The 26381-nt window shown below is 28.2% G+C and overlaps 1 protein-coding gene across 2 annotated transcripts in view; it reads right to left on the bottom strand.

Moving 5' to 3' along the window:
• The window catches only part of LOC123296698 (dual specificity tyrosine-phosphorylation-regulated kinase 4), a 71604-nt gene that overhangs the window by 18061 nt on the left and 27162 nt on the right, over window positions 1-26381 (bottom strand). The window contains exon 1 of one of the 2 annotated variants that reach the window (XM_044878293.1): window positions 7316-7583. The exons of the other annotated variant lie outside the window; for it this stretch is intronic. Coding sequence (XP_044734228.1) covers window positions 7316-7510 — 195 coding nt within the window. The 5' untranslated portion in view covers window positions 7511-7583. Of the gene's footprint in view, window positions 1-7315; window positions 7584-26381 lie in introns of those variants that run through there. 2 annotated transcript variants of the gene reach the window in all.

Raw genomic sequence — 26381 nt, 5'->3', positions numbered from 1 at the left:
CGGGGGCAACGGTTCCTAGTAGGGGGCGAATAAAGCGAAAAATTTTTTTAAAATACCTACTTCGGCTTTAAATAGGTAGGTAAATTCGCTGAATAGGAATCCAATTTCATGTTATACCGAAAATTCTATTTATTGTCGAAACTAGGATTCGTTATTAGCAACCAAATAATCCCTAGAGCACAGTTTGGACAGTAAATAAATACATAGTTTCCCGTTTTTGTGCTAAAAATACCAAAAAAGTGGTATTTCCAGTCAAAAAAAGGCACGAATTTTGGAATAAGTGCAATGGAATGGGAAATAAATGAATCGGAGGGAAATTTGGATGGCTAAACTGGGAATTTCGGCAACAATGCACAGATCAAGAATGAAAATCTATTAAAGCCATTTTACAAGAAAAAGATAGATAATACGATAAAGTTTAAAATTTACTAGAAAAGTACAAACTTATCAAAGATTACAAATATCTACAACACAGAAGAGCAATCTTTTTAAATAACGAAAGGAATCAGTTGTCAAAAGCACACTTTAAAGTTAAACACAATAGAACAAAATTTCTACAAAATAAATATATATATCAACGCATTCTATAATCGTCCTATAATATTTTTAACCTTTGAAAATGATCAACTGGAGACCTGATATAAAGTTCATTTTTTAACTACCGCGGCGCTTAGATCTTAGGCCCGTAAAATTTTGCCTGGCTCTGTTCTTAGACAAAGCGGTTTTTCAATAAAAAACTAATTTATCTCATAATGACATTAGTCAACACAACAATTGTCTCCTGAAAGAATAGTTAAATCCACTCCAAAACTAACAAATTTAAAGATATTTAAACATGATCATCTTAAATAAATTCCTTTTGATATCTAACGTGCCTTTAGATTCGTATTGCTAAAACACGGAAAAAATGGGATAAATGACGAATGTAATGAGGTTAGTTAGTAGGTTTATGTAATATTGGAAAACAAAATGTTATATTTCGTCCAAATAACATCCCCAACTCCTTGACTATGCACGGCAATAAACGTTAAACTTTTTTATATAAAGTTATCAGGTCGATTTTATTTATCTAAACGAAGCGACGATACTGATATATGTGTTTATAGTATGTCTTAATAAAAGTTTGCAAGCTTATATTTATTATTTATATATTTTTTACTTATTTTGTTTCATTCTAATTAACTAATTAATTGAATATATTTATCCTTTTTTATTTAAGTATGTGTGTATGTCTATTTAAAAATTTATAATTAACCGTCTGTTATTTATTTGAACAATTTAATTTACCTAAATATTTTTACTCTGCTAGATGTTGTTAATATAATGATGATAATAGCACTCAGTCAGCACTCTATAGTTTTAATTGCATGGTGATTAAGGCTAATTAGGTCGATTATTTTGTATTTTATAATGTCTGTTATATGATGTGAGTTGATTGTACATATACCTACAATACATTGAAGTTTATTAATCTGGTTCGATTCTTAATTTAATTGGAAATAATTATTATTATTGGTTTTTATATAGAGTTAAGAATCTGTTGCGTTTATCGTTTCTATGTATATGGGACAGGTATCGATTAAGTCAAGTGTAATTTTATTATACCATGTATATATGAAATATAGTATATTCAGTTTAGTCCCAACGCTTAAAAATATTCATGCTTCGAACAAAATGTTCATGAAATCATTTAATTAGTCCATTTCCGGTTGTCTGTCTGTCAACACGATAATTCAAAAACGAAAAGAGATATCAAGCTGAAATTTTTATAGCGTGCTCAGCACGTAAAGGATTGCGTCATCAACACTGTCTACGTGAATTATTGTGATTAATTGGTATTACATGATTCTCAAGTAACAGATCTAATTTCTATGGAAACAGGCACACTTAAGTCAATGATTGCTAAGATTAATTTAAATGGAGTAAACAGATTGACCTGCTTTATTTGATTATTGATATATAAAGGTGATTTTTTTTTAAAAAGTTTCCACCTTTGTATTTCGAAAACGCAATGGAAAACAAAAAGTTCACACAAAATACCATCTTTGTTGCTTTGTTTGAAGCAAAGAACAATAATCTGCTACAAAAAATATGTAGTTCCATTTAAAAAACCAAAATTGACCTTTGTTTGAAGATAAAAGCGTTCTTAAAAAAAACTAAATATTGTATTTTCATTTCCCTTAAGGATGAATACCATGTCAAATTCGGGTAGTACATCTAATTAATTTTTTAATTAATTTTTATAGAGAATCATACATACTAATATTTTTTTTAGTAATTATAAGTAATTATAAGTATGAAATAATTAATATTGTATCTTTAATTAATTATTTATCATAAAACAAGTATGTAATTTGACTTGAAATTTTCATAAAATAATGTCATAATGACATTTAAATGACATAAAAGTATGACTTTCCCAAAATTGAACTCAAATATTTCTGCAAAAACCACGGTAAGGACCAATTTTTTTTGCATAAAATAATTCTAAAAAGTGCATAGTTTTCAAAAATTAGTTTTTTTTTTACTTGAGTTCAATTTTACGTATCAAATTTTTTAATTTTGTTCTAATTTAAACTACTTCCGGCAAAAATAACCCGGAGTTAATGACGCTTTCAATTTCGATTATTTCTCTTAAACCCACGGAAAAGTACTATTTTTTTCCATGTAATCGAAAGAGTGGAGTTTATTCTTCAACATACTTTAAATTGAATAAAATGACTTCAAATTTAATATTTGGTATTCATCCTTAAATTGACCCGACTTCAATTAGCACTTTATGAAAATTCGCAATTGGGGGTGCTATCTTCACGGAGCTAGTTGAATGACAGAATTAGATGTTCAAAATGGAATGCAACATATCATATGATATGTTGTTTCCAATATTTTGGTTCTTCAACTTCCAACGGACAGAACTTTCAATTAGAGAACCTGACGTTAAAATAAATGAAAGTCGATAAGAAAATGGATGTATTAAGATTATTCAACTTTTCCTTACCTCGGAATGAATTAAATTTGGTTTGGATGCTGATAACCCAGAACATTTTAACTGATGTTGTTTAAGGGTTGTACTAGAAGTTGTTTGATTTTTAGCCGCATCGTATTTGGCTAACACATCCTTGTGATGTTGCGTTTATCGTTTCTATGTATATGGGACAGGTATCGATTAAGTTAAGTGTAATTTTATTATACCATGTATATATGAAATATAGTATATTCAGTTTAGTCCCAACGCTTAAAAATATTCATGCTTCGAACAAAATGTTCATGAAATCATTTAATTAGTCCATTTCCGGTTGTCTGTCTGTCAACACGATAATTCAAAAACGAAAAGAGATATCAAGCTGAAATTTTTATAGCGTGCTCAGGACGTAAAGGATTGCGTCATCAACACTGTCTATACAAGGTATTTAAACAATTAACTCACTCAATTGTTTGTTTTTACTTGTTTTATTTTATTTTCAACAAAGGTTTTTTATTTTTACTTGACTGCGTAACGCAAAGCAGTGGTACATAGTATGTTTATCAGTCTTTCTATGAGTGTGTATGTATGTTTATATTTATCTCTGCATGAATGTTCCTATGTGACACACTAGAGACCAAACATGTGTGTGCCAATTTTGAGGATTTTTACCTCAATCGATTTGTCTTAATCTAGCGAGGGTCACTAAAGATATAGCAGTTTGTGAAAAAGAAAAAAAATGAAAGTCGACGAACTATCTTTGAATAGGTATTAAATGGACAAATCGATTTATGTGAGAAAATTCTCATCTTAAAATTGCGACAAATTTATTGAATTCATACAAGTATGGTTTAAGCAAAAGCTTAATGAGAGATTGATAACAATGTTGAAACAATGATAAGAGAACAATACATGAATATATTTATATTTAATTTTAAAATTTACTTCTCTTTAAACACTAAATCCAAAAGATTTTCCTGTTCTACTTCGGGGTTTGTTCAAATTTAGCAAATTTTCAGGCTTTCCTGGCTCGTTTGGAGTGATGAATGATAATCGAGAAAGGGCTGCCGGTAAATTCACGACTAAATATAAATCTTCATTGATCGATTTTTATTATGAAGGGCGGTAATTTTTGAAAGTGTCCACAGGCGGAAATTTCAGAATCTGTTCCTACGAATATCATCAGAAGAAGTAGGTGATATAAAAAACGGAATAATATATAATTTTTTTACAGAAAGTGGTATAACGGAGTCGAAACACCAAGCATATACCTTGAAAGTTGTTATAAAATTTCGATTACCCAATCGGATAATTGTTTTAAAGAGAAATTTTAATAACATTAAAATGATAAAAATTTAAAGTAAATTTTCCAAGATAAAGAAAATTTTAAGACCACATATTTACCAAGTTTCATAATTTCATAAAGTTGTGCCGTTTAATATTTTGAAAGTATGTTTACTTTCGTTTTATTTTAGTATTTATTCTCGTTTGGGCCCATGCTAAGAAAAAGTATCTTTGTAATTATGGAAAAATAGACGAATTTCTGTATTATCTCGACTCGATTCTCGGGATATAATTATCGACAATATGATCTCGATATTATTATTTCTTGCGGCCAGTTTAAGTTATAATTTACTAAGTACAAGAAGATTTACGACAATACTTTTATTATAATAGTTATTAGAATTTATAAAATATTTCTGTCAAAGATAGTTTAGAAAATGAACCTGACCTTAAACTACAATTTTTTAATAATTGACATTTATTAGTGCAATATGTATAACATGTATACAATCTGACATTTGCTTGTTATATTTAAATACAGATATTTTTGTATTTTTTATTTTATTATTTAAATAGTCTTGGTATGAGAAAGTAAAAACACATCTGGATTCAACTCACAGACACAATTAGCATAATGAAAGCGAAAAAAAGTGCTAAAAAATATTTTTATAAAACCGTTAATTAAAATTTATAATTATGATAAATTAATTCGATGTTGTTATATGGTCTTAGCAAGTTGAATTAATTCCATTTAACAAATTAAGCGATTTCTAAGTGTTTATTTTATTTTAAATATTAAATTACGAATAATTAACCTAATGTAGAAATAAAAATCTTACTATAGTAATTAAAATTAAACAATCCCATAACCAAAGCTATTAAAAAAATATCCAGTAAATCTGGTCTGCATCATAGTCAGGGTAATTAATTTATTACAATTTCACTTAGAAAATCATGACCTTTAAAAAAAAACTTTCTCTTGATTGATTTTCAAGATATAAAAGAAATAATTTTGATAAAATGATATTGAGTTAGGAACTACAAAGTAAGTCTCAATTAAATCGGAAATAGGGACATTTTCGTACAATTTTGGGGTAAAAATATTAATTCTTTATTCTTTTCATCCTTAAATTTTTTGTAAATATATAAAAGAAGTTTTTAATTTCAAAAGCGGTATAAATAACGTAATTTTTTGAATATTTTTTGTCTTATAATCTATACTTGATTCAGAAAAAATGTAGACATAAAATAAATAACAGAAAATTTATGAAACCATCTTTTCTTTGGTATAAATTAGGATAAATAAAATACAAATTCTACATCTAAATAGATCTAAAATATTTTGTTGTATTTTTTTAAAATCATATTTATTTATTTTGCACAAAGTTAAGAAACTTAAACATACGCAGCTAATGTATTCTTCAGTATTGCCCAGACTACTCGTTTAGTTTGAGAACATGTTTTTAAATTTTTCTTGTGATAAAATAATAAAAGTATAATTTTTCAAATTTTTTTGTTATTTCAACAAAAGATAACTTTTAAAAATTGATTTCTTTAATAAAATTATATTTTATTTGGCATGTGCCATTACTTATTATGTTGATTAAACCGAAAAAATTAAAATTTGAATCGTTTGTCTATACTGTAGTGATAACAAATTTTAGTTAATTGTCATATCAGTGCGAAAATTTTACTTGAGGCATGCAAACATTATTTTGAATGCGAAGTTAATTTTGAACACGCAAAGAGCAATTAGCATAAAACAGTGCGACAAGGAAGTACTTAGTCTGCATGAAACAGAAACCAATAAATAATGTCCATCATTTATGCTATCAGAGCTCATCTATAATAAACAAAATTAGGCAGTCGTATGCATTTTGTTATGGAGCATAAATTATAATAGATAACTAATTTACCAACTAGAAAAATCTTACAGCAGATAAAAGATTAATCCAAGTCCCAATAGGGAAGTTGCATCTTTTTTAATTTATTTTTTTTCAAAAGTTTACTAAAAATTACTAAGAAAACTAAAAAATTTCATTTACTTTTTCCAATTGAAAATGGTTTTTTTTAAACTATTCAAACATCAGTGACGTCAATACACCCCTTTAGTGACTACACCGCCCGGAGAAATGATAAAATCAGATGCAGAATGGTAAATGATTTGTCTCTCAACTAGCTTTCACTATATTATAACATAATAATGTTTTCCATAGAAATAAGCCGGTAATGTGAATTTAGCGTGATTCCGATTGGCTCATAGTCCCAACGAGTGTAATTACGTCACAACGTCTAAAGTCAACGTCGTAAAAAATTACTTAAATTAATATACTTTAGATGAATTATTCTTTCATTTATATATGATTTTGTGGCAAAAAATAATATTAATGCAACTTCTCTGGATTCTAGACCTAGTTTAAATTAAATTCATGGATTTGTTTGTTTTATATTATAATCTGGGAAAATCCTAACCAAGAGAAATGACAGAGACTTTTTAGGGTGAAATTTCGGAGAGTCATGCAAAATCTAGTACCATTTTATAGACTATTAAACATCTATTTTGAAAAAAATCACTAAAAATTTGTTTTTTTGTACTTCAATTGCCCTTTATTTTGCTTCTGGAAAAATAAGGAGTAGAAAATTTATTTATTTTGTTTTAGTAAAAGTACTTTACTCCACTATAAAATTGCTTAATAAATATGACCATTTTCACTGTGGTTTTGCTAACAAAATGGCAATCTTGGAAGATATTGTTTAACGAAAAAAAAAACTTTGACTCCCACTAGTTAATATGCCCAATCACAAAGCGCTCACTTTTCAACGCAACATGTATACCATTTATATTTTACAGGGGTTATAAAAAAATAGCTGAGATTTGCGGATTAATAAAGTTATTCAAAACTTAAAAATGTAGATACTAACCAATAAAATGCTAAGTGCGAAAATTTTAAAAATTAAAAGTGAAAAAGACTTTATGTGCGTGTTTTTCATCTCAACTAGACTATTTCGTGATTGATTTTTAACTATTCGTCTTTTTTCAGAAATAAAAATAAAAGTTTGGATGGATACCGTTTCATGCGAGGAGGATCTTTGCCAGACCATAGCAAGTACAGCGGCTGCATATGAAGATGCAGCTGTTACAGATGAAGATACCACTGATGATGTTGATGGTCCTTGATGACGTGTTGATGTTGCAGTTGTTGTTTTATTTTGCCTGGGGTACGTATAATAAGTTGTTGTGGAATTGTTATTATTTGACGACATAAAATCATAAAGGACATTAGCCCCTTTAATACACTTAAAACAATAAGCCACTTTGAATAACAAAAGAAAACACTAAAACAAACTCAAAAAACAAAAAAACAAAAAACAACTCAACACAAGATCACATATGTTGAGAACATTTTTGGATAATCTCCAGTCAGGGATGATGTTCGTTGATGATTTGGAGAAGAACTTGGTGACAATAAAATTTGCATTTTTATCAATCACAACAGATATTATTATGACTGATAGTTAAGATGACTGATGATTTGTATCTGTTTACTGTGTCTCGTAACATTTATCGTTGTTGTCGAGAGATATAGAGATATGATACGATATATATGTTGTGTATATAGGCAGCCAGCCACGCACTTTTTATTATAAAAACGTGTGTTCGAGCACTGTAAATATTGTATGTTGTCTGTACTGTATTGTATGTATCTGTAAATGGAATACGTATATACGGTTCTCAGTGTAGTAAATGTATATGATATGAAACCCGCCTACGATCGATACATATCGAAATATGCGCATGTTTCATCCCCTTTAGAAAATTTTGCAACATATATTTTAAGTGTTTTACTGAGAGTTCCAAAATATTCTGTTATGGAGTCCTAGATATATGGACTTCCAAAAGTTATGAGTAGGAAAAAAAATTATTAACACCTGAGAGATTTGAACCAACAATCTGAGTGGATTAAGTTAAGTTATATGGATTGAAAACTTGCACTCGTGATTACAACAACTGAATGCGGTCGATATAAATTTCTATATCGATCAATCAAACGGAAGCCATTCTGAAGGAGTGAACAAAAAACTAAAATGGGAATAAAATTACAGATTAATGGTAAAAAGCGTTGGGTTAGGTTAGGTTATCCATTGGCTGTCCACGAGGAACACACTTTGGCCATAGGGTCCATTGTGATAACATTATGTATTCTACTACCTTTACGCTGATAATTTCATTTATCAACTCCTCAATTATTTTCAGCGGTTCAGCACACCTCCTTCATGCATATACCATGCGCTACACCGCGAACGAAATTGGTTGCGCTTTAACTAACTGAGCCACTAGGGTCGATTTTAAAAGCCTGTGATACGGTCTGTGAAAAAAAATAGATACTCTAGAATATAAACAGCCCCATAACATCCTAAAAAATTGACAATCCCTAAAAAATTATACCATCATATTAATGTATTAGGTAATATTTAATATATATATAATATTAAATAAAACAATTTAGTCATTCCAATTGTAATTAAATACTAAAATCTAATTTATAAAAAGCGGAATTTTAATTCTTGCCGTTTTGAAAGCTTCGCCGATTCTTTTTCAATTTTGTCACCTTTCCGACACAAACATTCATTTCTGCGTATGCTCAAAATCTATCTCATATAAAATTAACTCTTGTAAGGGCGACTTCAGGTGAATAATTCTCACTGCACGGACAGAAAAGTGAAGTTGGTTTTTGAAAATCTTTAGAATTATGTAAAATATGAACGTTTAAAACTCCTAATTAAACAATCAGGAAGATATAGATTAACGACGTCATTGCACATAGAGATTACATATAAAACTCCGATTTGCAAGAAAGTGGCGGGAAACAATCTTTTGATGCTTATAATTTGGTTTTTTAATCAATTTTAATTTAACTTTGAAATTTTGTTATGGAATCAAGTCTACTTTTAAAATTTTATGGGAAATGTGGTAAATTCGATATAAGTCATCTACCCCATTGTTTCGGTTTTTAGTTTTTAATTTAAAACGATAATGGTTTCGGTCCGGTTTTGAATTCTTGTCTGTGAGCTACAACTGAGGCTACTAAAAGCGTGTTATAAAAATGAAAATAAATACCGTAACTTGATTTATAAGTTTATTCCTGGCCACTCTGTAATCTTTATAAGTGGTTGTTTCTGATTATTATTGCATTTGATACTTCATTTTTTATAGTGTCTATAATAATTATCAAATACTGAAACCATTTCAGTTGAAATTAATTAAAAATGAAATCTAATAATACTTGATTCCTATAATATGTTGAAAAAAACATTTTATATAAATACAATAATTTTATATAGAACTTGTTATTAACAACAAATTTCGCGTTTTACAAATAAGATAAAATATCATTTACGACAGAGAGACATGAGCTATGTTGTAGGTTTATATATTTATTATATGTTACAGGTTGTAATTGAATGAGATACGATCGTATTTGATTCAATAAATTTTCATAAATTATTTAACATAAATTATTTAAGTTTTACCTACTCTATTTTTGGTATTGTATGAATTATTTAAATCAGAAAATATTGTACTTCTTCTTTAATGATGATGAAATAAATAAAACATGCTGGATTGTATAAATAAATCGGGCAACATTTTTGTAATCGTGTCTGAGAAATAGAATTATTAGTATCAGAATAAAAAAAAGATTATTAGTCCAAATACAACTAAAAATTTTGTCTACTTTATTACTGTGACTCTCTTTTTTACTGTGACGTAGGCGTCGTATACGAAAATAAACTATTGGCTGGGTTAGTTAAAGTTCCTCAAATTTTCAACCTTCTACCTTGTACAGTTTTGGAGAAAAAGAAAACCAAAGCTTTGATATACTTCATACAAACAATTGATATAAAAATGGTAGAAGATTTTATAAGTGTCGAAAGGATTGATTTTTTCTTCCATATTTTTACTTATTTTGTTTTCAATAATTTTTATGAAACATTTTTTTATATAAAAATTACGTGTCACGTTGTTTGTCCGCTATGGACAAACTACTGAACTAATTTTAAATTTGATCGTGTGCAATTTGATCCAACTTGAAAGATAGGATAGCTTACATTTCAATTTATAGTCGCAATATTATTTTATTGCAAATTATTATATTATATTGCAAATTATTTGTCTATTATTTGATAATCACAATTATCTGTTAGCTCCAAACGATTCTAACAGATGGCGATATCTCTTGACTGGAATGAGTAAGTATTCAATAGATGGTGCTATGTTAAAAGTACAAACGTTTCATATAAGATAACCACCACGTGTTGCTGAGTCTAAGGAATAACCTAATTTATTTTGTAATAAACGAAATACAGGGAAATTCAATTGTTCTTACTTTTTCAATTTTCGGTGTTAGCATAGCCGGCCACGTGTTACGGTCTTCATGACTGACGTCCTCCTATTGTTCCCCTTGAATAGTTTACTACAATGTAATATAAGAAGAACCTTACCCACAGCAACGCGTGGCCGGGACTGCTAGTTATATATTATAGGTAAAAACAAAAATAGAAAATACTAAAAAGTGAATTGCCAATAAGGCGATAGTCGGGTCACGATAAAACTTTAGTTGTCTTTAAAATCAAAACTCCTTATGTCGTCAAAATGATTTCGATTATCACGAAAATCAAAAGAGTTTTCATCAGGAAATTAAGGATAATCGGTAAAAACCAACCCAACCAACTCGTAATTACAGCAATACCATGGGTCTATAAAATGTTGGGTCTATTTTTTCCGGGTCTATTTTTTCCAATTACCATATGCACATATAGGTGCATACAGGGAAACTGACAGAAAAGCTTTAAATAGAGAATATAAAAACTTAATAAACCACCCTATCCTGTTCCGGAAGGTATTGCAGTTTGACTTTAAAATTAAATTCAATCTACGATATTTTGATTCTGTGTCCGACTTAATTCTCAGGTACGTTAGTGCTGAGCTCATAGATATTCAATATATTGGTGTACTCTCGTGTTTACATTACAGATCATATGACGTCAAAAGGTGTGGTTAGGTGGTAGTGGTGCTCGTTTATCCCATGGGATAAATATTTTATGACTTTTTGGTAAAAAAAAAGTGGGTAGTTTTTTATTCCAAATGAAAAATAAAATATAAGTTATACCTGTTGTGTTGAGTTTTAATTTTGAAATTTATTATAATACATATTATTCGATGGTACGCTTTTGGTGCCTTCGCGATAATAAGAAAGTTAAAATCGTTGAATAACTTAGAAAATAAGAACTTTGTAACACAGACGAGTAGACAGGGATTTTAAGAATCGGTTACTTGTGCAAATTTCAATATGAGTTAAAAAAAATGTCAATACTGAACAAGTACTTTTGTGAAATTTAACTGGAGCAAGTGAAATTGACTTCGGTATTCACTAAGATGTTGCTTATCTCTTCCTTAGAGTATGGAGGATAGATTTTGATTTTAGAAAAATTTCATAAAAATTTCGATTTTTGCTCCAATTTCCTAGATAAATTTTTGTATTATATAAATACGTATTTCAAATACCCAGTAGTCATCATCAGTATGAATTAGCAATCATAATTTTGAAAAAAATTCATATTTTGAGGTCTTTTGGATCCATGTTATGGTCATTTTTCAGATCATCTGTGCATATCGCACAGTTTTTGTTGAGCCCTATTATTTTTGGGCAAAATCGAGAAAGACAGAGGGGGTAGTTAGTTACCACGATTGTAGTTTTAATACCGATTTTTTCTGAATATAAATGAATATAAGCTTTAATTTTATATCAGAAATAATTTGAAAACTACTGATTTATATTTTGAGAGAGTAGAAATTTTTTACACTCTTCTCGCTTGTTGAATATAGAAAGAGTGCTATTATTATTCGTTGTGTAAAAATACGTACTTGCTTTTCATATATCCAAACAACTTTTTGTAAAAAACCATCGAATTGAATAACGTTTACAATCATATTAAGAATCATGCATTTTAATAAATTTTCTTCGAATATCATGTATTTGAAAGCAGCTGATCATACAGAATGGGAAATTAAAATTCTGAGAAGTTCCTTCTGTGAGGTAATAGTAAGGAAATGCATACACCGCATCTTGTTAACCTCTACATGCACTTATTCGAAAAATATAAAACTTCTTTGTAGTGAAGTTGTGTTTATACATATTGGTGGCGGCAACTATAATAACATACATAAGCTTTTAGAAATTGTACTAAACATATATCTTAACGAAAAAACCATGATGAAATGAATGATTCGTTTAAGAATGGAACAAGTTGCTCACCCTAAGGTTTTAGAAATATGTGAGTTCCGTAAGCTATTAATGAAATTGGTATGTTACAATTAGAATTAAGAAATATGCTCTAAATAATAATTGCAAAACAATTTTGATGAAAACTTATTAATCACTAGGTTGATACCCGCCCGCTTCGCTGTGTTTAAAATTATAAACAACCGCGTTATAGCCTCCACCTCTCTTGCTCTAGCTTATCCCCCTTTCACAACACTCGAAATAGGGATAGGGAGCACCGCTAGAAGAAATATTAACTTCCTTATCGTTTCATTATATAAATAATTTGAGTTTTCACACAATGTTTGTATCCTTAATATAATATTATATAATATATTGAATTGAGAATATAATATTACTAGCTTGATACCCGCCCACTTCACTGGGCTTAAAAGTGAAGATCATCGCGTTATAGCCTCCACCTCTCTTGGTCTCGCTTATCCCTCCTCCATAACACTCGATATAGGGGCAGGGATTGTTTTACACAGATAAAATATATGTACAGAATTCAATTTTTTTATATGTTATATAGTCTTGATTTATTAGGTATCAGAACAGGTGGCCATTAATTGTATTTCGTTTATAATTTTACAAAAATCTTTAATTTATGGTTCAAAATGATGCTGGTAAATGGCAAAGTGAAATGTCATAGAATAAATATAAGTTTTTTAATTAAAAAAAAAATATCTTTATAAATTATAGCTCATGTGTTAGTCTGATGTATGAGCTATATTATTGTACAGACTTTTTTTAAATTTATAATATATATAGGGATATGGATGGAGATATAGTGGTTGCCTGTATTTTTTAATAATTATATAATTTATAGATATAGGGAATATTATTACATAAATGATAAAATTATTGTGAAAAACTCAAACTAATTATACAATATAGCGATATAAAAGTTAGAAATATTTACGCGAGCAATAAAAACGGTTCCGAAGCAACGAATACGATATTAAATTCGCAAAGCTACATAAAAAGTAAAACAACACTGTGTGACATTAAAAACATTCATAAAACAACGTAAACAATATTATACTAATCATTATCGTTTGTAAACGATTTATTAACGAAATTAGATAAAATAATAAAGATAAGCGTATAAAAGCTTGCTGTGTTCTATGTGCGCCCGCTCCATTCAAAGCAACAAATTAAATCAAACGTATTTTTTATGACTTATTTTGGAAGTGAATTTTAACGTTTAGACGTATACAAAATAATAAAAGTTATTCACTCGTAAAAAATTGTACTAAAAAAAAATTAAACAGTTACGGCAATGAGGGGTAGAGCTTCACAAACACGGTGAAGTAGACGATATTGTTTGTATGTTTATTCTCATATTTTTATAATTATTGTTTTCCTTTTTCCTGGGTGAAATGTAAAATCTAAAAACTGCCATATTATTAATATTTGTGTACCAACTGATTTAAAAAAACGTATAAAAAAATGTACAGTTAAATTCATTTTAATTGTTACAATCAATTTTCTCCTCTATAGGACGATTTTAACAGAAACAAATAAAAATGAAAACAATTGTCAGAGTAAATTGTTGAAATACCACATACAGAGAATGCTGATTACGTTTTCGTTTGTTTTTTGACGTCATGTAAGTAAAAAAAAGATAGTCACTCTTAGAGAGCTACATATACATGCAAGTCACACATACAAATTTGGCCAATGGAGCCACAAATGTGATACAACTACCGTACGGGGTTGAGTGGTGAAGTTGACGCAAATGCATGAGTTGTTTGTATGAAATTAATTTACTGTTTAATATAAATTTAAAATAATGTTGTTTTGAAATACAACATAGTTTTAAACAATCTTTTTTATTGGTTCTACTTATAAATATTATAACAAAATACTTTCGTGATTGTCACAACTACATGAGTAGGTAAAAAAAAGAGGTTCATACCTGTTAATAGGATTATTAAAAAAAACTAGATACCTTCGAGTCGGATTTGACCAGCCCATATGATTTACTATTGATTTCAGTGTCTTAAGCCAACATCTCTACCAAGTGCGCTATCAATGGTTGTTGTAGGAGCACAAAAATATCCTATATATTATTAAAATGATCAAAGTCCTCAATTAGTTTATTTCAAATTCTCTGTCCAACATTAGTAACAACAATTCGCTTTATTTACACGATTATATATTCCAACTACGTACAACTTTATATTCCATCAATAAAATACATGACTTAAAACTAAAATCAATCTTTATCATAGAAGTAATGATTTTGTTTATTTAACTTCAGTGATTTTGTATCAATGAATTCATATTTTAAATTCAATCCCAATCTATTGTAAATAAAAATATTTAGCTGTACTTGTTCCAATCGTTAGCCAACTTCGGGATGAGGTTGTCAATATTTTAATTTTTTTTCAGTGTGCGAAAAAGCAAGAGGCTATAGTAAGTTTTTGTGAATAATACTGTACAATGAATTAAGTTGATGTGGTTTTATTATTATTTACCAACGATTGACGTTATGTTTTCTATGTCGCTTGCTTCTACACACACACACAACACAGAAATCATTCTTCTAACTCTTCTATATAAAACATCTACGTGCATGACGTCATTTCTCCTGTGAAATATTATTTTCGTCATTATAATGATGCCATTTTCTACACTAAAGAGGAGAATTTTCACTTATATATAAATGCATATAATATATAAGATATATTTTTTGTTTGTATTTTTTTGTAGAAATATCAAGTACAGTTTTCTTTTTATTAAAATAAAAAGAAATTGAGTGAAAAATGTTATGCAATTTTTTAAAAAGAACATGTCATTAATTATTTTTAAAAAAGTTGGTTAAAAAGAAGAAAAATGAGAATGAAAAATTTTATTTTATGTTATATAAATGTGATTGTATAATTTTTATAATTATGTACGTAAATATTGAAGAGCTGAGAGTGACAGGCTTATATAAATCACTAATCAATAATATTTATATGGTGTGTCTATATTTGTACAGAACGTAAAATTTACTGTTAGTTTGATGCGGGAATATAATTTCTTGGAGAAATCAAATTTTTGGTTAGCCAAAAGAAGTAAGATTTAAGGTATTTAATAAATATCTATTATTTATTAAAAAGACATCTTTTTATTCCAGTGTGAGAAAAAAGAGAAGCTAAGAGTTTAACGTAATAGTATCATTTTTTCTTAAAAAAAATTCAAAACGCTCTTGAAAAAATATTCATATAATATTTTCCCGATTAGAAGGCATAAGTTTATGTAAAAGAAAATCTTATTTTCTGCAGCAATGCTAAGGAAATTTAATAATAACAAAGTTCAAATAATGGAGCAGTGAAAGAGGTCATATTTGTATCAATCGTAAATACTATTTATTTTGATTATTCGATATATCAAATTTAAATTTTATCTTTGCAATTTAAAATGCATAAATTATATTTACGAAATATTTGTCTTGAAATATTCATTAAATTCCAAACGAATACTATCGGTATGCACTAATAAAATTCATAATATAATAACATAATAATAATTATTATTATTAATTACTTAAACTGTAGTCGAATTGATTTCACAGTTTATGTAAAATTTATTAGTCATAAATTTTTTCGCACAAAAATTGTAATAATATATTTAAAATTCACAGTAAATTATTTTTAGCTGAGAATTAACAATATTTAACAGAGATTTTTTTAAATGGCACGTTATTTTTGTATTGTTTTGTAAAGCCACAACTCGTGATTCGGGTAGGTTAATAAAACTTTAACTAATAAACGATTTTTATCTATAAAAACTAAACGTTTTTCGTAATGATTTTTGCGATATGCTTCGGCTTTAAACTATGATTATTATTATTTCATCGTTTATTGAAATTGAATTTCCCTTAATTTTATCGGGACGCTTTAAATAGTTAAAAAGTAAGCCAAGAAAATAATAAAAATTCTACGATTAAGGCAAAAGGCGAAAAGTTAAGAAAGCTATCATCTTTTACCAGAAATCGCTGGTGATGATACAATAATTGTTTAATTAGGTGATGAAGATTGGAAAATATTTGTTCGAGAACCGAGACAAAAATAAGCAAGCCCAGCGACCCTTGAGATTCACACAAATAACTTCCCAGTGTGTTAATAATAACTCCCAGAAGGTTATGAAATTCATTTAGGATCATATTGCCGCTCCAGAATACCGTAAAAAACAAAGTCATGCAATTTGATGTTTACTTTATATATTTTGAAAGGAGACTGTGTGCCTTAATGAAAGAATATATTTTTAGAGAAATTAGAAGAAAAAAATTCAATTAATATTACTTCTGGGACGCCAAACTTTATCGAAACCGTAATTTTTAAAATACTTTTTCAGTAACATTCCAACTTTCAACAAACAAGATATCAATCAAAACAAACGCACAATCGCAACACAAAATATGTCTCTGTGAAACTTCCCAGAGGAATTAACTTTTACTAATCCATAGCAGGCATCATTAACTCTTCCTAGGACAACTGTGTTTACTTATTTTGAATCAACTCTTACTGATGTTTATAGTAAGTTTTAAGAGTTTACTCTGCCTGGGAAGAGTCAACTTTTCCTGTAACATATATATGTATAAAAACATTTGCATTGTTCATGTAGCTCGGCATAAACTAATAATTTGATTATGAGAATCTAGAGATGATAATATTGTATAGGCTTTATAATGTATATAGGCTTTACGCCCACAACATGCAACAGCATTTATCTAACATAAAGCTAATATTAGGTAGGTAGGTATAATTATTCAAACTTCAGTCTAATTAATTTGGGATTGTTTTCCATTTATTATCTACATACATCCTACATAGATACAGAGTTTAGTGGTACATAACAGATTTTCATTAAAACTTTTCCAAATGGAGATAATTTTCATTCTATAGGTAATAAATGTACAAATGTAATTGAATTAAATATTGAAAGATCTCTGTGTCTTTATATACAATTGTTTTTCATGTATGATATTAAACATCATTGGAACTGTAGTAAGATAAAAGGTAATTTTGCTATTACGAAAAATTTTGTATTTGTAATTTAATAATTGTAATTTTGTTTTAATAACTAAATAATATTGACCGAATCGCTTCGGTAAAAATTTTGTCATATAATTGGATACAAACTTAACAAAAAATGTTACTAGACATTTTTCTCTAAAACCTCCAATTTTCTGTTAATTTGATTTTATTTCGAGTCGATTGTTTAAAACACCAGCTTTCTAGCATGCATAGAACAGAAAATCGTTATTTTAGGGTGGGTTTCCTCGCTTTCTTAACAATTAACAATCAAGCACTTAAAATATAATCCTTACACTTTTTGAGAGATGAAAAGCGTAAAAATCGCGTTTTTTTAAATTTTACGAATTTTGTACTCGAAAATTGGTAGAATTAGACAAAATATCTTAGAACATTTTTTATTAATTTAAGCCGCAATTATATGATAAAATATTTCCGGAAGTCCCCAGTATCCTACCGGGTTATCCACCGGCAAATCCGGGTGTTTCATTTATGGTAAGCTAAAAAACACAGGCTTTCCAAAAAAACAAATTGTAAATGACTCTGTCTTTTATTTTTATAGGTAAGAGTTGATTTTTAAAAGTTCTATCGTTGATCTACTATAGTTCAATCTCATAATGCGATTGGACCTTCACACCTTTAGATATATGTTGTTCAAAAGACCTCTCACAAATTAGATGTAATCTGCATTTCGGTCAAACTTTTTCAAATTTTGGCAAATGATAGTTTAAGTCATTTTAAAGAAAAGTTTCCATGGTCACAAGTCATGAAAATGACAGGATTTCATGTTATAGCTAAATTAAAGTTGGAAAATGTACTCATTTGTATAATAGATGCCTATGTGTGTACAGGCAAATACATATACAGATATGTATTACTACATGCATACGTGTGTTTTTTAATGCAAGAGTGTTGTTTTTTAATTCTTGTTTTTTTTGAAGAATATGTTACGAAATTCGAAGAAGAAGCAATGTAAAGATCAATATTTTCAGCTACATATATACGTACATGATTTTTGACAATTAAATTACAATAATGTTTTTATACAAATGAGTACATTTTCCAACTTTAATTTAGCGATAACTTGAAATCCTGTCATGTTTATGACTTGTGACTGTGAGAACTTTTATTCAGAATGACTTAAACTATCATTTTCCAAAATTTGAAAAAGTTCGACCGAAATACATATTACCTACATCTAATTTGTGCGAAGTCTTTTGTTTAAAACTTTTTTTTTGTGTAAAACTATTTGAGATACAGCTCAGACTCAAATTAAATGATACGCCCCAAGGGCGTATTTGCGGGGGGGGGGTAACAGGGGTAGTTACCCCCCCCCCCCAGAAATCAGGAAACAAAAACGAAAATCGGGTCTCAAATAAAATTTGAAGTTTGACAAAAATAATGGAATAGATGAATCTTAAAGAGAAAACAAAATCAAATCTTCGGTAGTAGTTAGTTCCCAGAGTCATAATTCAATTATTGTATCGAAAATCAGATTTAAATATCCTTCCAAGTCTGTTACGAGTCTGTTCCAAAATTCAGAGAACTTGGTATACCGGAAGCAAGTTTTTTTGACTCAAAAATGTTTTCTCACAAAATTCTTTAGTCATAAAATTTGTCTTAGTTCTCGTTATGAAATATCTGTTTTGGTGCAGGAAATCAAATAAAACAGGTTTATTCTGGACCATTCTAGAGAAAATGGCCATTATGTTCCTTAAAACCCTAAAGTTTATTTTTGTAAAGTGTTTTTATTTTACATAGAGATTTAAAATTACAAATAATAAAGTGTTATTATTAACCCTCTCTTACAGTTACAAGGCGACTTCTTGAAGTTATTACCCCCCCCCCCTAAGAAAATGCCGTAAAGACGCCACTGATACGCCCTGTATTAATGTATTAATATAAAACCTATAGGAAAGTTTAAATAAAATTTATAGACCCATTAAATGATTATTATTATTCTTAAATGCATATTTAATTTCATATAAGTATAGATATTAACCAAAAAAAGTATTATAAAATAAATAAAAAAATACATCTTACAACAGGTATTTAAAAAACACACTCATGTGTGAAGAAATGATAATGTGTTTTTAAAAAAAAAGAGAAATTACAAAAAAAAATTATAAAAAATACATAAATGAATATTAGAAAATTAATCAATCAATAATAACATATATTTAATAATAAAATATTTATATTATTAAATACATGATATTATTTATTATATAAATATTATCAATGGAGTAAGTATTATTTAAATTTTATTGAAAAAATTATAATTACATTTTTATGAAATTTTAGAATGATTTTTTAAATTTTCAATTTTTTTTACGTGAAAGTCAAGGTTTTTTTTGACAAAATGAATTATGTGTATGTGTGTGATAAGTTTTATTGGACATTTTAAGTTTTTGATGGATATATGGCTTATATAAATTAATTAATAAAATGTGAAATTACTGTTTGTGATATTAATAATGGGGAAATTTTTATGGTGTTAACTTTCTAAAATAGAAAACAATTTTAAGAAATCCGAGAAATAATTTTAGCTGAAAAAAATTTATTTTTAACCCCCGAACTAAAAAAATGGGTGTTATAAGTTTGACCGCTATGTTTGTGCCTAAACGGATGAACCGATTTTGAATTTTTTAGTTTCGTTTGAAAGGTAATTTCATGGAGAATGTTCTTAGCTACGAGTGTGAGAACGTGCAAGTGCGAGTTTAGGGTAGCGTACCCGAAAAAACTAAATAATTGGCGATGCTCTTCAAAATCGACTCAAATTGGGAAAGCTTTAAGCTTTAAGGAAGAAGGTAATTTGATGGAAAGTGTTCTTAGATGTGATTCAAGTGCAAGTTAAGGGTTGCGTATCCGAAAATTTTGTCGTGGAATTTTTAAATTTTGTCTGTTTAAATCACTTGTTTGGATATGAAAAAATATCATTAATTTTAAACCATAACTATATTGCTGTTGATATCTTACAAATGGGCACATGACATATGGTTTTAAAATATATTATTGGATATTATAAGGGATTTTGTATATTTGAATTTTTACCGCGATTTTAAATAAAAAATTAAAATTTTTATTTATCTATTAAGTTCAAAGTTATTGCAATAAAAGGTCATGGTGGGGAACATACTCGATAATCACTTTTTCGCTCATATCGCACTCTTTTTATGAAACTAAAGTTTTAAGATTAAAAATTAATAAAAGTTATTATAAAAAATATGGTTTATTAAGTATGGTGAATATAAGATATTGTGTTTCTATTTGATGTAATTCAATGACGCTATTTTAGATTTTTTAAAACGTAGTTTTACAACACTAGGCACGGGCGCTATTGAAAGCGTTTTTATAAAACGGGACTCAATGAATTTTTAATTTATTTTATTTAATTAAGTTTCGTCTTGCTTATTTAAAAAATAAATTAGTTTCTTTACTATTAGTTATACTTTTTAACGGAGCAGGGCTTGCACAAAGCGCCGCCTTTGAGCAATGGTATTAGTCACAATAAAATACATGTTTAATTGGAACTGAAAAGAAAAATTCCACGCAAATCTTTTTTATCGATGCAATATGCTTATGGATGTATGAGCACGGTAGTGGGGGTACAAAATTCAAATATACGCAAAAATATTCTGACCTTACGATCAATTTGCCGCCTACGGCCATGGCCCATGTAGCCAAATATGTAAATCCAGACCTCCTCTTTGATATTGACGCAAGCGACTATAATTACAAAATACTATGAGGCTATTCTTAAATATTCATGACTGAATTTAAAACCCTTTAAAACAGTTTATCAATCAGATCTATCTAAATTGATGAATGCATTGCCTAACAAATAATGAAAAATTATATTATTTAAGATTTATAAATACGGGTAGGTACCTATAAGGAAAAAAGTAGGTACAATGTATTTTCATTCATAATTTATTCAATAATTCATGCTTTGCTTTACTAACATTTATCAGTCTATCATAAAGTAGTTAAGTGATGTCATGTAAAAGTTCATTTTTACGATGTTTTTCGGTAAATAAAAGAACAACTTTTCTGACTATGTTACATCATGAATTCACATCGGGAAAATATAAATAATATCAGAATATATAGGTATAATATATATGTTCTATTTCTTAAATGAGTTTTTAACATGAATAGTTGTACAGAGACAACCAGACATTTTCCCTCTATTTTCTTATTAAAATGCTGAAAATGTTTGAACAAATATATCTTTATACTTGCTTATACGATAGATTTCAATTTGAAAATCAGATTAATTGTTCTCTTTTTGATGAAAAGCTTATAAAAACATTGTTTGAAAATCAGCATTTGTAAAAGATTTTATTTTGGCGGAAGCACAGGAAATGTTTTAGGCATATTTATTTGTAACTACTAGTTTCTAACTAGCTTGAAACCCGCCCGCTTCACTGGACTTAAAAGTAAAAATCACCGCTTTATTGCTCCAACCTTTCTTGATCTTACTTATCCCCCTTCCATAACACTCGAGAAGGGATTGTTTTACACAGCTTAAATGTATACACAGTTTTTAATTTTTTTAAGTGTTGAATAGTCATAATTGGGTATATCAGAAAAGATGGCCATGAAATCTTTAATTTATGGTTCAAAATGCTGATCATAGATGGAGCAGTAAAATGTCAGATAAAATTTAATTTTTTTAAATATATCTTTATAAATTATAGCTCATGTGTTATTCTGATGTATGAGCTATATTGTTGTGCAGGTTTATTCAAAGCCATTCGGTAGTTTTTGCGTGAAAGCGTAACAAACAAACAAACAAACATCCTTACATTCACATGTATAATATATAGGGACAACATACTAATGAAAAGCTTAGACCGGAATTTACACCGACAAACGATAAAATACAGGCACGATAACTTAAAAACTAAAATAGAGTTTCGTCTAACAAAATGTTCATCATGGTACTCACTTGAGTAAATAATATCCGCCACGATTGCCGGCACTCAATATTTTTGAAAGTTGGGGCACTCATATGTTACAAAAGGACACATGGCTAAAGGCAATCTCGACTTTTTGGTCGCAAATTACATACTTCTTCTTTATTTATCTTATTTATTACAAGAACGTATATTACATACTTCCCTTAATTTAAAGGTATTGGAGTGTCATTTACGAAAAAAATATTTGTCTAGCAAAAATCTATCTTAAGCAATCACGTGATGCATACATATTTAAAGTAACCGCGACAAAAATGAATAAATGATATCCCAGTACAAGAGCCTACCAATACAAAATATAAATATTTAAATTTATAAAATAAATATAAAAATTGTAAATCTGATTCATTTATGAATTTATTTATGATATTTCATAAAAAATGCTTACATGTACCATGATTTTACGACACACTTTATAATTTTGAGTTGATTACAAAAACTATAGTACATACGTATAACTTTTTAATTACAATTCTAATTTTCTAGTTACTGTATTTTCAAACAGCTTATTATTATTAAATGCTTTGTTTAACTTTATACAATGGATAGAATAAAATGGGTAAATGGTATTTCCTGTACATATGATTTGAAATGACGATTGAGTCTGAAAACTTTTTTTATTAACTCACTAAAAAGTTATTAAAATAGTATTTCTAGTAATATTTGGTTTAAATTTTAATATTTCTAAGTATATAAAGCAGTTTTACCGGGTAAACGTATTTTTAATATAATCATTTTATATCTGATCGTAGTAAAAAACTAAATATTTTATTTGGAGTTATTATTATTATTATTATTTAAAACGAATTTAAAATATTTATATTATCATTTGTTTGGTCTATCTTGAACTGTATAGGAATCAGGTTTTACCCGCTTAAGCTTATTCGAATACAAGAAACTAAAATGCCAGTTAAATCTAAGGCTTTATAAAGATGCATAGCAAAAAAAAAATCAAAAGGAAATATTTTAAGTTATTGTTTTTTAGTTCCTCCTACAAAGTATAGGAAATATTGTAATCACGAGAAATTTGAACTACCTTCAGAGCGACACCTCTACTTATACGTATCTTGCATTACTCATAGTACCATTAAGATTCGATAGATAAATATTCATTTTGATTAAATAGAAATATCCATCTATGAATCGATATTTCACTAGTTTCCAATCCTACAAGGAAATCATTTAGCATCCATATCGGATTTTTATGTATTACTAGCTTGATATCCGCCCGATTCACTGGACTTAAAAGTAACAATCATCGCTTTATAGCCTCCAACTCTCTTGATCTCACTTATTCCCCTTCCATAATACTCGAAAGGATTAAAAAAGAAAGGATAAAGAAAACTAGAAGATTTGATTAATTTGCGACTTTTATTTAAAAAAAAAAGGTCGGAAGCTGAAGTTGAATTATCCATGTACAAATAGCGGATAATAAATAATTTCATTCATAAATCCTTTCGACAGTATTTATTTTTTCTTAAAAAGGAAGAAAGAAAGTATTGAATGATATAATCGTCAAGTGAATTTAAATAAATATTACCAAATTTAAATAGTGTATGTGTGAGCGGTTTTACTTTTTAAACAGTCACAAATAATAAACAAATTAATTCTAAATGGTAACCTTGTTACATTTTAAAAAGATGCAATAAAAAACGCATTAAACTAGTCTTTTATAGATTAAATCAAATATGGTGATATATTATGAAATGAATGCGTAAAATTAACGCTCGCCTCCGCATCAAACAATGATGAACATGACCTCTATCAAGATGGATTGACCACGAATAATCAAATGTCTCTATATAACTCATTATTCATCTTATTAATTCATACTGGCATTCTTTCTTTTAAGTTTTTTTTTTAGCTAAACGCAATTTGATAATAAAATGTCTTTGAATTATTTTTTTGTTTGAATTATTACAGACTACGTGACTTAATTAAACTCTATTTGAGGATTGTTTTATTTTATCTATTAATTATTTTATGTGTATTCGCACCATGCGTGAGTTTTATTGGAGGCGTTTCCATGGTAACGATACACTAATTTAATTATAGAATTGTATGGATGCATATATAATTGTATGGATTGTATTTATGACTTACATTGAAAACTTAATATTGTTGTCTCATTAATTTAAATAAATAATTATGATAATTTATATTTGAAAAATAATATTTGTGCAATTTGATTTCTTATTTTTACAATATTTAATGCATTAAGTTTAATTAATTAATGTTTATCAATAATTTTAATTTAATATTTTCTATAACATCAACATGTAAAAAATTGCAAATTAGTCATAACAACCTCCTTTGTCACCAAAACTCACTGGATTCGCCGGCATCGTTTTTATTGTCCCTATCATGACTATGCACACAACGAATTGCCCGTATAATAAACATAAGGGCCCTCAATGCGTTTTTCTATAAAAATTATAAATCGAGATTTCTCTGTTTTTCACTTTATTACGCAACATTCATTTCTTATGGCAAAAAAATTCTTATGGAAGAAGCTTTTTCAACTGATTTAGGACAATGTTGTACCTCTAGATAAGGTTTTGAATATTACTATTTAAGAGATCATATCAATTTTCTAATAATAGAAAGTGTTTTAAAATTATTCCAATAATATTTATTTGAAAATTATCTAAAATTGATTAATTTTGAGGATGTTATGGTGTTATAGAATCAGTTGATAAAATAAAAGGTTTTTAATCGAAATAGAGAAAAAAAATATATAAATAATATAAATACAACACACAGTCATTTAAAAAGAGGAAGTTATTGTGGTTTGTGAAGATAAGAATCGTCTAGTACTTCATTCTATGAATAATAATAAATGCGGTTTATTTTAATTTTGCACATACATAATATTATAATAGATATAGGTATTTATATAGTCCAGGAGTTAAGATCAGAAACTGGCGTAAAAAATTCCAATAAATAAGCTACATTTTCTCCTCTTATTTGATAATTAATATTTTCTGAATAATTATACCATGCATATATGTAATATGCAAGGTATACTAAGTTAAGTCCCAAGTTTGTAACGCTTAAAGAGTTCGTAAATGAGCAACATAGGTCAATTGGGTCTTAGGTCCGTAGGACCCATCTTGTAAACCGTTAGAGATAGAACAAAAGTTAAGGCGTAAAAAATGTTCCTTATAAAAAAATAAACAACTTTTGTTAGAAACATTTTTTCGTAAACAAAACTGTTTACCCGTGGGAGCGCAAATTATGCGCAAATTGTATAGTATGTATTATATGGGTATATCAATGTGACAGAGTAATCAACACTGTCTAATTCATGGTATTTCAACAATTAACTCAGGCAATTGTTTGATTTCACTTGTTTTTAATTAAAATTTAGTATATCAATTTATCATCAAACATTTAACAATAATAACATACATATATATAACATCTAATCACTTAATCTAACGTTTAAATTGCAAAATTTAATCACTTAATTGGCTGAGTGGGCGAGCGAGTAAAGGTGAAATTGCCTTTAACCGTTTGACTATTGACTGGGAGGTTGCGGGTTCGAATCCAGGCAGCGGCGATCTGATCAATTATAATGAATAAGGCAGTAAATTGATCACATTGTCGTCGCTTGGATAACAGCGAATTAATCGACACCACCCATATCATAAATTGAATTGTACCTATGTTCGGATGTAGTTTAAAATAAATAAAGCTTTAAAACAATGATGTGGGCGGCCTTTGTTATAGATGGATGTCTGAAAAACGTAGGTAAAACACCATTTTTTACCTAAGTTATTTAATATCGAAGTTTTCAAAAATT

Source organism: Chrysoperla carnea, chromosome 1 (genome assembly GCF_905475395.1).
Source record: "Chrysoperla carnea chromosome 1, inChrCarn1.1, whole genome shotgun sequence".
NCBI classification, from domain to species: domain Eukaryota; kingdom Metazoa; phylum Arthropoda; class Insecta; order Neuroptera; family Chrysopidae; genus Chrysoperla; species Chrysoperla carnea.
The sequence above is the reverse complement of the archived record's forward strand: the minus strand, read 5'-3'. Positions and strand labels throughout refer to the sequence as shown.